The sequence below is a fragment of the Cervus canadensis genome, chromosome 4 (genome assembly GCF_019320065.1).
Source record: "Cervus canadensis isolate Bull #8, Minnesota chromosome 4, ASM1932006v1, whole genome shotgun sequence".
NCBI lineage: Eukaryota > Metazoa > Chordata > Mammalia > Artiodactyla > Cervidae > Cervus > Cervus canadensis.
In genome coordinates, this window is record NC_057389.1 from 86954266 (window position 1) to 86966965 (window position 12700).

The following is a 12700-nucleotide window of genomic DNA, read 5'->3' on the forward strand; positions in this document are numbered from 1 at the left end:
AGTAGATTGTCAAGGTGTTCTAGGTAGAGAACAGTAGACCTCTACCTCTACAGAGGTAGAGAGACATGACCTCTCACCCCCCTCTTGATTCAAGGACAGCATCATGATCTCGGAATTGTGGTTACGATGTGACAAATGGCACTGGGACCTCTACCCCAGTAGACATAGTACTTTGAATAATCCTGAAAACGTTTGTTGTGATCTCATTGAATATTGGGGGTTGTGACCCCGAAGCCCCTTTGGTGTTGTCATCAGGGTGTCCGGAAGGGACAGCCCTGGCTCTGTCCCTTCTCAGGTGCCTACTGCCAACCACTATGCGATGACATCAGAATCCCTGTCCCAGGGCATTTGCATAGACCATTTCCCTCCTGAAACAACCTTCCCAAGACCCTTTTAGGATTTGTTCCCTTGTTTCATCTGAGACCTGGCTCAGACATCACCGCCTTAGAAAGGCCGTCCCCCGACCACCTCGTCCCAAACGGCTTCCCCCCTTCCCACCAAGGCCACTTTCCCCACCTCCCCGCTTTCTCCATCTTCCCAGTTCTTGGCACCACCTGGTGCTTGGGTGTTGCATCTCCAGCTACGGGGCACCAGGTCTGCTGTCACCTGCTGACAGGTACCTGAGGGGGAGAATGCCCGCTGGAAATGCTGAAGCTTGCCCTGTCCCCTCAGGACAGCAGCTGGGAAGATAGGATGGTAGAGAGCAGGTGAAAAGGCTGGGATCTGAGAGCCAGGGGATCTGAGAGCCAGGCCCTACCTCAGTTTTCCACCTCCTCCCACAGATTTTGGGGTCAAACTGGGCAGTCAGATCTTCATCAAGCACATCACAGATTCGGGCCTGGCTGCCCAGAACGGTGGGCTTCAGGAAGGAGACCTCATCCTCCAGGTAAGCCTGGGCTTCCCATTAGAGGCAGGGAGACCAGGGCCAGAGAGTAACAGTGCTACCAAGACACCCAGTAAGGTCAGCAGAGCTGAACTACTTGCCAGCTGCATTGTTATCTATTTTCCAAAGGTTGGAGATGGCTATGCAGGATTCTCCCCCCTTTCCCCTATCTGCTGCTAATCCATTGCCAAATGTTGGTTTCTAGTACACCCTTTGGGTTGTCTGTTTCTAGTATCCTCAGAATCACATGGCCAGCTGGCTACAGCACTGATTCACGGACCTGCCATAGGTGACTGGATACTAGTCATCCAGAAACCAGGCTGCAAGGAGCAGCTCTGCCTTAAGAGTTCATTTCCTTCTAGACTCCTCCCCTGAAAATCTGTTTCTAGTGATTCCTGGTGTTTGATTTCCAAATCATTTCTGGTTGATTGTTTCTAAACTCTTCTCAGAGTTGTCTGTTTCTAGTGACCCTGAGGAATTGTCTGTTTCTAGTGGCTTTTGTGCGTTTCTAGTCTACTTCTGGATGTCTGTTTCTAGCACCTCCTAGAGATTATCTGTTTCTAGTATTCAAGTATTTACTCCCTCACCCCAAATTAGAGTTGTCTCTATTATTATTCCTGAGTTGTTGTTTCTAATATCTGTTCCCAGTGTCTCCTGAGAAATTTCCCTCTCTGGGGAGATGAGAGACTCAATCCATTTAAAATTTTTCCCTAGCATTCCCCCACCCCTCTTAGAAAAATGTGTGTTTCTAGAATTCTTCGGAGGTCAGTTCTTGGCATAGTATCCTCTCACAGAAGGAATGCAATTCTATCATTTTCTCTTGAGAATGTCTGTTTTTAGTAACCCCTGAGAGTTGTATGTTTGTAGTTCCCCCACCAAAATATCTGTTTCTAGCATCCCCTATCTCTCATGAACTTGCCTCCTCTCTTCTTTCCTGATTCCTTTTAGATCAACGGAGTGTCCAGTGAGAATCTGTCACTGAGTGACACCCGGCAACTGATCGAGAAATCAGAAGGGAAACTGACTCTGCTGGTGCTCAGGGACCGAGGCCAGTTCCTGGTGAATATCCCTCCAGCCGTCAGTGACAGCGACAGCTCCCTCCTGGAGGGTGAGGGGCCAGGAGGCCAGCTCTGGGCAGGGAGGTTCAAACGGAGGGCAAGGGAAGCAGTCTGTGTCTGGCAGGGCCAAGCAGGGGTTGGTAAGCCTGGCCCTGAGAGGCTCAGAGAGGGACAGAAACTTGCCCAAGGCCACACAGCAAATCAGAGCTGGAGGTTCCCAGCTGAGCCTGACTCTGGTCTGGGCCCCTTTGCTTAGAGGGGCCTGATGTGCCCCTCTGTGAAATGGGTCCAGCCTGGAAGGCCATGCTCATGGCTGACACATGTTTTCCCCCACAGACATCTCAGACCTCGGCTCAGAACTGTCCCAGGCACCACCATCTCACATCCCACCACCACCCCAGCATGGGCAGCAGAGTCCAGACACCAGCCGAACCAACTCCCCCGTGTATGTAACCCCATTGGCTAGAATGGCCAAATGAGAGGGGAACACAGGCATGTCTTTTCCCACATGGAGTAACCTTGAGGATGCAGCCATGGTGGCCTGCCTGGAAGAGGTCTCTCCTGTCCATGGGAGGTTCCAAGACGTGGTCTAGCACTATGGGCCTTTGGGGGTGGATAATCCACTTCTAAGTTCCCTTGTATGGCTGTTGGTGGGAGGAATCAGACCCTCAGCAGGGGGGTCTGTCTAGGGGAGGGGACCACACAGGAGTAACAACCAGGGGTAGAGGTCACCACAGTCCATCTTAGAGGCCAGAGGACAGCCCATGCCAAGGTTCCAACTCTTCATTGTTGGCTCTTTAGGTCATTAACTAGTCACGGCATGAGGAGCAGAGGGCCTGAGATCACACAGCTGCAGAGGGACAGGACTAGAATTAAAACCCAAGTGCTGATAAATTAAAATTCTAAAATTTGCTGCTCGACATTCCCCCCTCCACTTCACCCCAAATCTGTTCCCCACCAGGGAGAGCCACCGGCTTCGGCAGGAAAGTTCAATGGATTCTAGGACCGCGTCAGAACCAGGTGAGCAGGGATTTCCTTGGTGGTCCAGTGGCTGAGACTCCGTGCTTCCAATGCAGGGGGCTTGGGTGCAATCCCTGGTCGGGGAACTAAGATCTCACATGGCACGGCAAAAAAAAAAAAAAAAGACATTTCAACAATGCTGACTTCTCATTTGTCATCAACAAATATATTTTTTAAAAAACCAAACAGGTGAGCAGAGGGTGGTCATTCTGAGCACCTCTCCTCTGGTTTTTCTGATCTCAGCCAATGAGGCTGTGCCATGCAGAGTGTGGAAGGCTGGCATGGGCCTCAGAGGTCAGGGACAATTCCCCCCTGAAGGAGCGAGGGTTGGGCAGCCACATTCCAAGGGGCAGGGACACCCTACAGCAAAAGTTTGGCGGCTGGACCGGTCAGTGCACTTGGGGAAAACTGGCTGTTCCTTTTCAGACTCCCCGAGGCCAAGAAACTATGACATCTACAGGGTGCCCAGCAGTCAGAGTGTGGAGGACCACGGGTATGTGCCCCAAAAGAAAATTGAGGACCTGCACACGCCGAGGTGTCTCCCCGGTCCCCACCACCTGCCTTCCCGGGACACCCATGTGGGGCTGTTTGGGAGGCTCGGCTTGGAAACAGGGGAGCTCACGGTCCTCCTGACTCCGCCTCCCGCATGACTCTGCCTCCGCCTGCCCTGACTCCGCCTCCTACCTGACTCCGCCTCCGCCTCTCCGCGCAGGTACAGCCCAGACTCGCGGGTGGTCCGCTTCTTCAAGGGCGCGAACATCGGGCTGCGGCTGGCCGGAGGCAATGACGTGGGCATCTTTGTGTCCGGGGTTCAGGCGGGCAGCCCGGCTGACGGGCAGGGCATCCAGGAGGGAGATGAGATTCTGCAGGTGAGTGGCAGTTTTGGCTGGGGCGGCTGGCGGTGGGCGTTCTGGGTGGTCCCCGAGTCTGTTGCTGCCTGTGAGCCCGCCTCTTGGGCCTCCCTGGGAACTAGCAAGACCGTCAGAGACACTCGAATTTATATATATATATATATATGTATATATATATATATATATATATTGATTGATTTATATTGTTTTTGGCTGCTCTGCGTCTTCCTTTTTCTTGGGGATAGTTTTGGTCACCACCTCCTATACAGTGTTACAAACCTCCGTCCATAGTGCTTCAGTCACTGCGTCTATCATCTAATCCCGTGAATCTATTCGTCACTTCCACTGAATAAGCATAAGGGATTTGATTTAGGTCATACCTGAATGGCTTAGTGATTTTCTCTACTTTCTTCAACTAAGGTCTGAACTTTGCAGTAAGGAGCTCATGATCTGAGCCACAGTCAGCTCCCGGTCTTGTTTTTGCTGACTGTATAGAGCTTCTCTGCAGCATGTGGAATCTTCCCAGACTAGGGATTGAACTCTTGTCCCCTGCATTGGCAGGTGGATTCTTAACCACTGGACCACCGGGGAAGTCCCTGTCTTTCTTCTTTCATGTTTCACCAAATTCCCACCAGTGTCCCTGGTCCTGTCACAGCTGAGACCGCCCCCCCCCCCCCCCCCCCCCCCACCGTTCCTGTGTCTTGATGTTGACCACTCACTGAGACTTGGTTGTGCCTGAATTGATTACATTTCCCGTTTCCTAGTTTCTGGGTCAAACCTTCACGAGTGTGTGTGAAGCCCGGGTTCCACAGGCAATGCCTACATTGGAAAGCCATCCCCTAATCTCCAGGACTCTTGACAGCAACCCTGGAAGGAGAGGGTTGAGAGCTTTGTCGAGAGGAAGACCTAGATCTCTCACACAGGGCATCGTCCCACCCCTGCACCCCATTCCCGGCAGGTGAATGATACCCCGTTCCAGAACCTGACCCGGGAGGAGGCTGTGAACTTCCTGTTGGGGCTGCCAGTTGGCGAGGAGGTGGAGCTGGTGACACAGCGCAAGCAGGACAGTGAGTGTGTGTGTGTGTGTGTGTGTGTGAGAGAGAGAGAGAGAGAGAGAGAGAAAGGTGTGCGTGGCCCATGGCTGAGTGTGATCCACAGTCAGGCCCTGGGGAGAGGTGGGGTCTGGGTCCCACCAGTTCACAGAGTCTCCCCATCCAGTCTTCCAGAAGATGGTGCGGTCTGGCTTGGGCGACTCCTTCTACATCCGCACGCACTTTGAGATGGAGCCCAGCCCGCCGTCCGGCCTGGGCTTCACCCGCGGAGATGTCTTCCACGTGCTGGATACACTGTACCCCGGCCCCGGGCAGACTTCCGCCCGGGGAGGCCAGTGGCTGGCGGTGCGCATGGGGCGTGACCTCCGGGAGAAGGAGCGGGGCATCATCCCCAACCAGAGCAGGTGGGGACCAACTGCACACTGGAATGGTTTAGCATCGCTACTTAGCACCCCTGGTGGTGCACTCTGGAGAGCCATGCAGAAGGCTCCAGCCAACCAGTCAGCACTAGTATCAGTTTCCTGCAGCTGCTGTAACAAATTACCATAAACCTATGGACTCTGAGCAACATGCATTTATCATCCCATGTTCTGGAGGTCTGAAGTTTGAAATGAATCTGATGGGACTCAGTCAAGATGTGGGCAGGGCTGGGTCCTCCCGAGGCTCTAGGGGAGCATAAGCTCCTGCCTTTTCTAGCATCTAGAGGCACCACTTCCCTGGCTCACGGCCCCTCCCTCCATCCTCACAGCCAGCAGCGCAGCATCTCCTGTCTCTCTCTGCCTCTGACCCTCCCACCCCTCTTTTTTTTTTGTAAAATTTATTTATTTTTGGCTGCACTGGGTCTTCCTTGTTGCACACGGGCTTTCTCTAGTTGCAGTGAATGGGGGCTACTCTTGGCCGCAGTGCTTGGGCTTCTTATTGCAGTGGCTTATCTTGTTTTGGAGCACAGACTCTAAGGCGCACAGACTTCTGTAGCTGTGGTACAGGGGCTTAGTTGCTGTGAGGTATTAGGATCTTCCTGGACCAGGGATTGAACCCGTGTCCCCTGCATTGGCAGGTGGATTCTTTTTTTTGTTGTTTTTTTTTTTCCATTTATTTTTATTAGTTGGAGGCTAATTACAATATTGTAATGGTTTTTGCCATACATTGACATGAATCAGCCATGGATTGGCAGGTTCTTAACAACTGGACCACCAGGGAAGTACCTCCCACCCCCCTTTTATAAGGACCCTATGGTGACACTGGGTCCCCCCGGGGAGCCAGGGTTGTCCCCATTTCAGGGGCCTTAACTTAATCCTTCCTGCAAAGTCTCCTCTGCCCACTGAGGTGACACGTCCACAGGCCCCCTGTTCAGGCCATGGACATCTTTAGGGCTGTCACGCTGGACTCCTGTGCTCACTTACCTCCTCCCTTCTCTCCAGGGCTGAGCAGCTGGCCAGTCTGGAGGCTGCCCAGCGGGCGGTGGGGGTCACACCTGGAGCCTCAGCGGGCTCCAACTCACGGGCCGAGTTTTGGCGGCTGCGGGGTCTTCGTCGGGGAGCCAAGAAGACCACCCATCGGAGCCGAGAGGATCTGTCGGCTCTAACCAAGCAGGGTCACTACCCACCATATGAGCGCGTGGTGCTGAGAGAAGGTGGGCCAGGGTGGGCGGAGGGGAAGGGCCTCAAACAAGAGTGTTCAAGAGCCACAATCCTTACCTCCCTCCTTCAACCCCAAATACCCACTTTTGGTTTCCTTAGGACCAAGAATGCCATGCCATGCCATGCTTTAGTCGTGTTTGACTCTTCGTGACCCTATGCACTGTGGCCCACCAGGCTCCTCTGTCCATGGGATTCTCTAGGCAAGAATATTGGAGTGTGTTGCCATGCCCTCTTCCAGGGGATCTTCCCACCCCAGGGATTGAACCCATGTTTCCTGCGGCTCCCACATTGTAGAAAGATTCTTTACCACTGAGCCACCAAGGAAGCCCAGGACAAAAATACATATGCACAAAACCAGGAGATTCTTTCCCTCCCTGAGAATGTAAAAGTACACCTTATCCAGATTCTGGAAGGGAAAAGATTAAGCTCCTACATACAGCCTCAGGGCAGAGGATTAAAACCAGGTGCAGAGGCTTTTAGAACAGTGGGAGGATGGGAATAGCAGGTGACTCAGAATGAGAAGGTGGCTCAGATGGTAAAGAATCTGTCTACAATAAAGGAGATCCTTGGGTTGGGAAGATTTCACTGGAGAAGGGAATGGCAACCCACTCCAGTATTCTTGCCTGGAGAATTCCATGGACAGAGGAGCCTGGTGAGCTACAAGTCCATGGGGTTGCAAAGAGTTGGACACAACTGAGCAACTCACACACAAACAGGAGAAATGGGACATAACCAGATGTGACTCTGTGCCAATAAAACTTTATTTACAAAAATAGGCAATGGACCGGTTGTTGCCTGAGGGTTTTAACGGCAGTTACCAACCACTGAGTTAGCTGGATTCAGCTGCTCTAACAGACCTCAAGGGACAGCTGTATAAACAAGAAGTTTCCTTTTCTTTCAAGTAACAGTCCTAGTGTAAGAAGACAGCGAGGGCTCCTACCTTTCCATGAAGGTTACAATCCGGACGTCACTTATCATTCTGCTTGCATCCCATTGGCCAGGACACAGTCACATGGCCTCCTTTAGCTGCAAGGGAGGCAGGGAGTTGTAGTCTTTAGCTGGACAGCCATGGGCCTCACTAGATCTACTGTGGAGAAAGTGAAGAAGCAGTTGTGCAATAGGCTAGCAGTCCTTGCCACACATGGGATCCTGATTCTTGTCATTGATTCTCTGCCCTTCAGCAAGTTTCAAGCGCCCAGTGGTGATACTGGGACCCGTGGCTGACATTGCTATGCAGAAATTGACAGCTGAGATGCCTGACAAATTTGAAATTGCAGGTGAGAAACTGGGTCCTTTAGCAACCTCACTGGTGATTCGTTTCATAGCCTTTTCCTAGAAACTTCCCTGGCGGTTCAGCGGTTAAGACTCCACCTTTCAATGTAGGAGGTATGGGTTTGATCCCTGGTACCAAGATGCCATGGGGTGTGGCAAAAATTGAAAAAAAAAAAAGAAACCCTCTCTCAGCCTCTGGGGTTGAGGCATCGTGGTAAGGGAGCTGCTAATGATGCAGCCTCAATCGATCTTGGCACTCTTTGCCCAGAGAGCCTCAGAATCCTTAACATGTTCACCAGGCAGTCATTGGCAATGGAGCCAATTGAACAGTTGCCAACTGTCCATTCATTAGTTTAAGACATTTGTTTATTGAGCTCTAGACACAGTGTTGAAAAAATACACAGAATTTCTGGAAGACGCCAAAAGTGAACAACTACAGAAACAATTAGGATAGGGTAGAGAATCAGCAATTTATAGCTCCTGGGCTAAATCTGGTTGTTTTTATTCAGCCTGCTAATGGAGAATGGCATTTATAAATTTAAAGTGGTTGAAAAGAAGTTAAAATAATTTTTTTTGATGATATGTGAAAAGAACTGAAAGCTATGACTTGAACAGATACTTGTACATGAAGTTTCGGCATGGTTCACACCAGCCGGAAGGTGGACATAGCCCAAGTATCCATCAACAGGTGATGAATAAATAAAATGTGCTCCATCTATCCATGGAATATCACTCAGCCTTAAAAAAAGGAAGGAGGTTCAGACAACATGGATGGACCTTGAGGACTTGCTGCTCAGTGAGAAAAGCCAGACACAAAAAGGAAAAATACTGTCTGATTTCACTCACAGGAGGTCCTAGATAAGTCAGATCCACAGAGACAGGAAGTAGATGGTGGGGCAGGAGCTCGGGGAGGGGATGGGGAGTCAGTGTTTCATGAGGACAGAGTTTCAGTTTGGGAATATGAAAAAGTTCTGGAGATGATGGTAGGGATGGTTGCATGATACTGTGAATGTATTTAATGCCACTGAGCTGTGGACTTAAAAACTGTTAAGATGGTACATTTTATGTTACACAGATTACCACAACAAAGAGAAAAAGGCAAGGTTGTGTCCCCCTCCCTTCTAGGCACCCCAGGGCAGGGCGTGCCTTCTCCCTCAGCTGCCAGGATATCTAGGAGGGCTTCCTGGAGGAAGCAGTACTTCATCTAGGGTCATAGAAGACACATGGGGGTGGGAGAGTGGTTTCTTTTGGGTCACAGCCCAAGCAAAGGCCTAGAGCTGGGACTGAGCCTTGGAGAGTGTCTGGAGCTCAGACTCTGCACCTAGCTCCTCATGCCATTTGGTTCAGTGACTCTGAGCTGGTGACCTTATGTCCCTGAGGCTTGGTTTTCCCATCTGCCAGATGGGCCAGTAACGCCACTCCTGTTCAGGAGGAGGAGGTGAGGGTCATGTTCAAGAGGGGACCCAGTGTAGTGTCAGGCATGAGGCCAACAGGAGCTACTATTGCTGGTGTTAGGATTTCCCTCAAGGGCCATAGGGAGCCATGGTGGGTTCTTGAGAAAGGGAGGGGCAGGTAGACATGAATTTGAAGGGCCAGTGACTGCCTCCTGAAGCTGCCAGTCACCTCTCCCCTCCACAGAGAGCGTGTCAAGGACTGAGAGCCCCTCCAAGATCATCAGACTGGACACTGTGCGGGTGATTGCGGAGAAAGTAAGCAAGGCTCTGCTGTGGGTCCCATTTCATGGATGGGGAAACTGAGGCCCAGGCCTCCAACCTGTTCTGGTCCCATGCCCCACAGATGTGATTTTCCATGGAGGCCCATTTTGGAGGCTTTTTCATGTGGAGGGCTTGAGGGGGACAGAGCCCGCCCTGTGTCATGCAGTGGCAAGCCCTGAGAAAAGGCAGAGAATCAAACTGGGGACTCTGTGCTCAAGACACTGTGACTCAGGCCAACACCAAACTCCACCCCAACATGCTGGCCTGCAGATGTGAGTGGTTTGGGGGTCCACTCTGACCTCAGACTCTTCATCTCCATCTGTTTGATTCTTCACCTGTCTTCAATGCTCTGTCTCTGGATGTGGTTTTTCTCTCCACTGTCTCTCCACCTCTCTGTCTCTGTCTCCTGGCCCCGCGCCACTGCCCCCAACGCTGGCCCGGCCCAGGACAAGCACGCGCTCCTGGACGTGACACCCTCAGCCATTGAGCGCCTCAACTACGTGCAGTACTACCCCATTGTGGTCTTCTGTATTCCTGAGAGCCGCACAGCCCTCAAAGCCCTGCGCCAGTGGCTGGCCCCCGCTTCCCGCCGCAGCTCCCGCCGCCTCTACGCCCAGGCCCAGAAGCTGAGGAAGTACAGCGACCACCTCTTCACAGGTGGAATGGGAGCCGAGGTTCTGGGGTGGGTGGTGGGCCCTGGCCTGAGTCTCCCAGCCATGCTGATGCCCCCTCCCTGTAGCCACCATCCCCCTGCAAGGTACGAGTGACTCCTGGTACCAAGAGCTCAAGGCCATCATCCAGGAGCAGCAGACGAGGCCCATCTGGACAGCTGAGGACCAGGTACCTGGGTCAGGGGGTGGGACCTGCCTGGAGTTAGGGACTAGGGGGCGTGGCCAAGATTTGACCCTGAGGCTAGGGTCTCTGGACCTGGTTCCTGGGATGAGATGGGACTGGGGGTTGGGTTTGGGAACTGGGGTCTTCTCTGGGGGCTGGAGTCAAGACTTGGGGCTCAGTTCAGATTTGGAGGCTCTATCTTGAATAAGGTCAATGGTGAGAACTCACCTTGGGGTCAAGAATTAAGCCTCTACTTCAGGTTGAGGACTGGAATTTGAAGGGTGGTGTCATGGGTCTGGGGTTTGGTCTCACATCAAGGAAGTTTGGGGCTGGAGGCGGGAGGGGGGAGGGGGAAGGGTCTTGGCTCAGCCCGGCCATGTGCACCCGCAGCTGGACAGCTCCTCAGAAGACAACCTGGACCTCCCCCACCACGGCCTGGCGGACAGCTCCGCGGACCTGAGCTGCGACAGCCGGGTCAACAGCGACTACGAGACAGATGGCGAGGGCAGTGTCTACACGGACGGTGAAGGCTACACGGATGGCGAGGGTGGGCCCCACACAGACGTGGATGAGGGGCCCCGGCTGCCAGCCCTGGCCCGGTCCTCAGAGCCCGTGCTGGGGGATGAGCCCCAGATCCCGCAGGATCATGGGAGACCCTCCGGTCCCCAGGGAGCCCAGGTGACCAGAGCATGGGGGTGGTGCCAGCAAGGGTTTGGGGATGGGGCTGAGATGTGTAGGGAGCCTGTTACCCCACCCCCACCCCCGCATCCCGTCCCCCTGGATGTGAAGGAACAGAAACTTCCCTGATCACATCAGTATCTCAGACCTGCTTCTAGGATGTTTAAACCAGAGTCACTTAAAACAAATGTTTAACCTCTACATGAGTTTCCTTATCTTAGATTCAGAGATTGATGGTAGAGTCTTGACATCACAAGCTCATTGTTTATTTGGTTGTTGCTGCTGCTTTGTTTTGTATTTTTTGACCATGAGGCTCGAGGGACCTTAGTTCCTGGACCAAGGATTGAAGCCAGGCCCCCTGCAGTGGGAGCTCAGAGTCCTAACCACTGGACCACCAGGGAATTCCCACAAGCTTGTTGTTTAAACTGAATACACTTAGTCCAAGTCCCTCCCCATTGCAGTCAGGTATTTAGCAGTAACAAATATTGACTGGGCACTTATCCTCTGTGGGGCTGCCTCAGCGCCCGAGGTGCTTTTCTGTGAATTCGAGAAAGTTCTCCAGACCCTCTCTAGGGTAATGTAAAAATGTACGAATCTATGATGTCGCTGGCAGAATGGTGCTGTGGGGTTGCGCAGTGCCCAACCTGTTCAACCGTCTGTGGCAGCCTGTTTATGAGGCAGCTCTGTGCTAAGCAGTTGACATACATGAACTCATTTACGCACTCCTGACAACACGACTCTGAGGAATGTCACAGATGGGAAATCCAATTCTCCCTTTGTTGACAGGCTGGGAGGTCTCAGTCAAGGCCTTGCCCTGTCCAAATCAATTTTCTCATTTAAAATTGGGGATGGTTTCAAGACTTCTGTGGGGACGAGGAGAAAGTTTGTGGGTAGAACTGCCTGGGAAAAGGGAGGGAGGTAAGATGGGGGTGGTTACTCATCCCTATTTCTCATTCCTTGGTGGGGGTAAGGGTTAACCTTCTTTCTCCCTTTCCAAGATGGATAGCCGCCACCCACAAGGTCAACGGCGACAAGAGAGCATGCGGTAAGAGTCCCTGTACTCCACATTGGAACTGTTCAACCCCTCCACCCTGGGATTTTGGGGTGCTTAGAATCAAGCTGTGCCTTTGTGGTGCTAAAGCCTCGTGGGTGAGATAGAGCCAGAGAGAGCCACTCCAAGTCCCATGCAGTCAAGGCCATGAGAGTAGGAATCCTCTTCCTGGGAGGATGAGAAGGCTTCCCGAAGGAGGGGACATTGGGGCTGGGGCTTTGAAGGATGTGTAGGAGTTTGAGAGTCTTGCTCATCTCTGACTACACCCACTGTGCCTAGCCCAGAGTCAACTCAGTTAACAGTAGGTAAGTCCACACCCTCCCCACCCACAGCCTCTTCTATTTTCTGATCCCCAGGACATATGAGAGGGAAGCTCTGAGGAAAAAGTTTACACGAGCCAGAGATGTGGAGTCCTCTGATGAAGACGGCTATGACTGGGGACCAGCCACTGACCTGTGACCCCCTTCCAGGTGGCCAGCTGGCCTGTCCTCCTATTTCCTCCATGGAGCTGAGACTCAGACTCCCATACAGAACCTAGAAACCTGCCTCCCTCCACCTGGTATTTAATAGAGTATTTTCACAGCACTGGCTTCTAGTGATTTCCTGGGACAAGGGGCCACAGTCAGTGTTGTCTTTCCTCCATCGA

The 12700-nt window shown here is 52.4% G+C and overlaps 1 protein-coding gene across 3 annotated transcripts in view; it reads left to right on the plus strand.

Annotated features, from left to right (window-relative positions):
• The window catches only part of TJP3 (tight junction protein 3), a 30455-nt gene extending 17816 nt beyond the window's left edge, over positions 1-12639 (plus strand). For 2 of the 3 annotated variants that reach the window (XM_043466090.1, XM_043466089.1), the window contains exons 6-21: positions 783-886; positions 1832-1991; positions 2278-2386; positions 2903-2961; positions 3388-3454; positions 3674-3830; positions 4771-4879; positions 5031-5268; positions 6286-6497; positions 7686-7781; positions 9415-9485; positions 9938-10148; positions 10231-10331; positions 10716-11003; positions 12002-12048; positions 12411-12639. In XM_043466090.1, coding sequence (XP_043322025.1) covers positions 783-886; positions 1832-1991; positions 2278-2386; positions 2903-2961; positions 3388-3454; positions 3674-3830; positions 4771-4879; positions 5031-5268; positions 6286-6497; positions 7686-7781; positions 9415-9485; positions 9938-10148; positions 10231-10331; positions 10716-11003; positions 12002-12048; positions 12411-12513 — 2132 coding nt within the window. In that variant the 3' untranslated portion in view covers positions 12514-12639. The remainder of the gene's footprint in view (positions 1-782; positions 887-1831; positions 1992-2277; positions 2387-2902; positions 2962-3387; positions 3455-3673; positions 3831-4770; positions 4880-5030; positions 5269-6285; positions 6498-7685; positions 7782-9414; positions 9486-9937; positions 10149-10230; positions 10332-10715; positions 11004-12001; positions 12049-12410) is intronic. The other variant, XM_043466091.1, reaches the window with a different exon arrangement.
• The last annotated feature ends 61 nt before the right edge of the window (positions 12640-12700 follow it).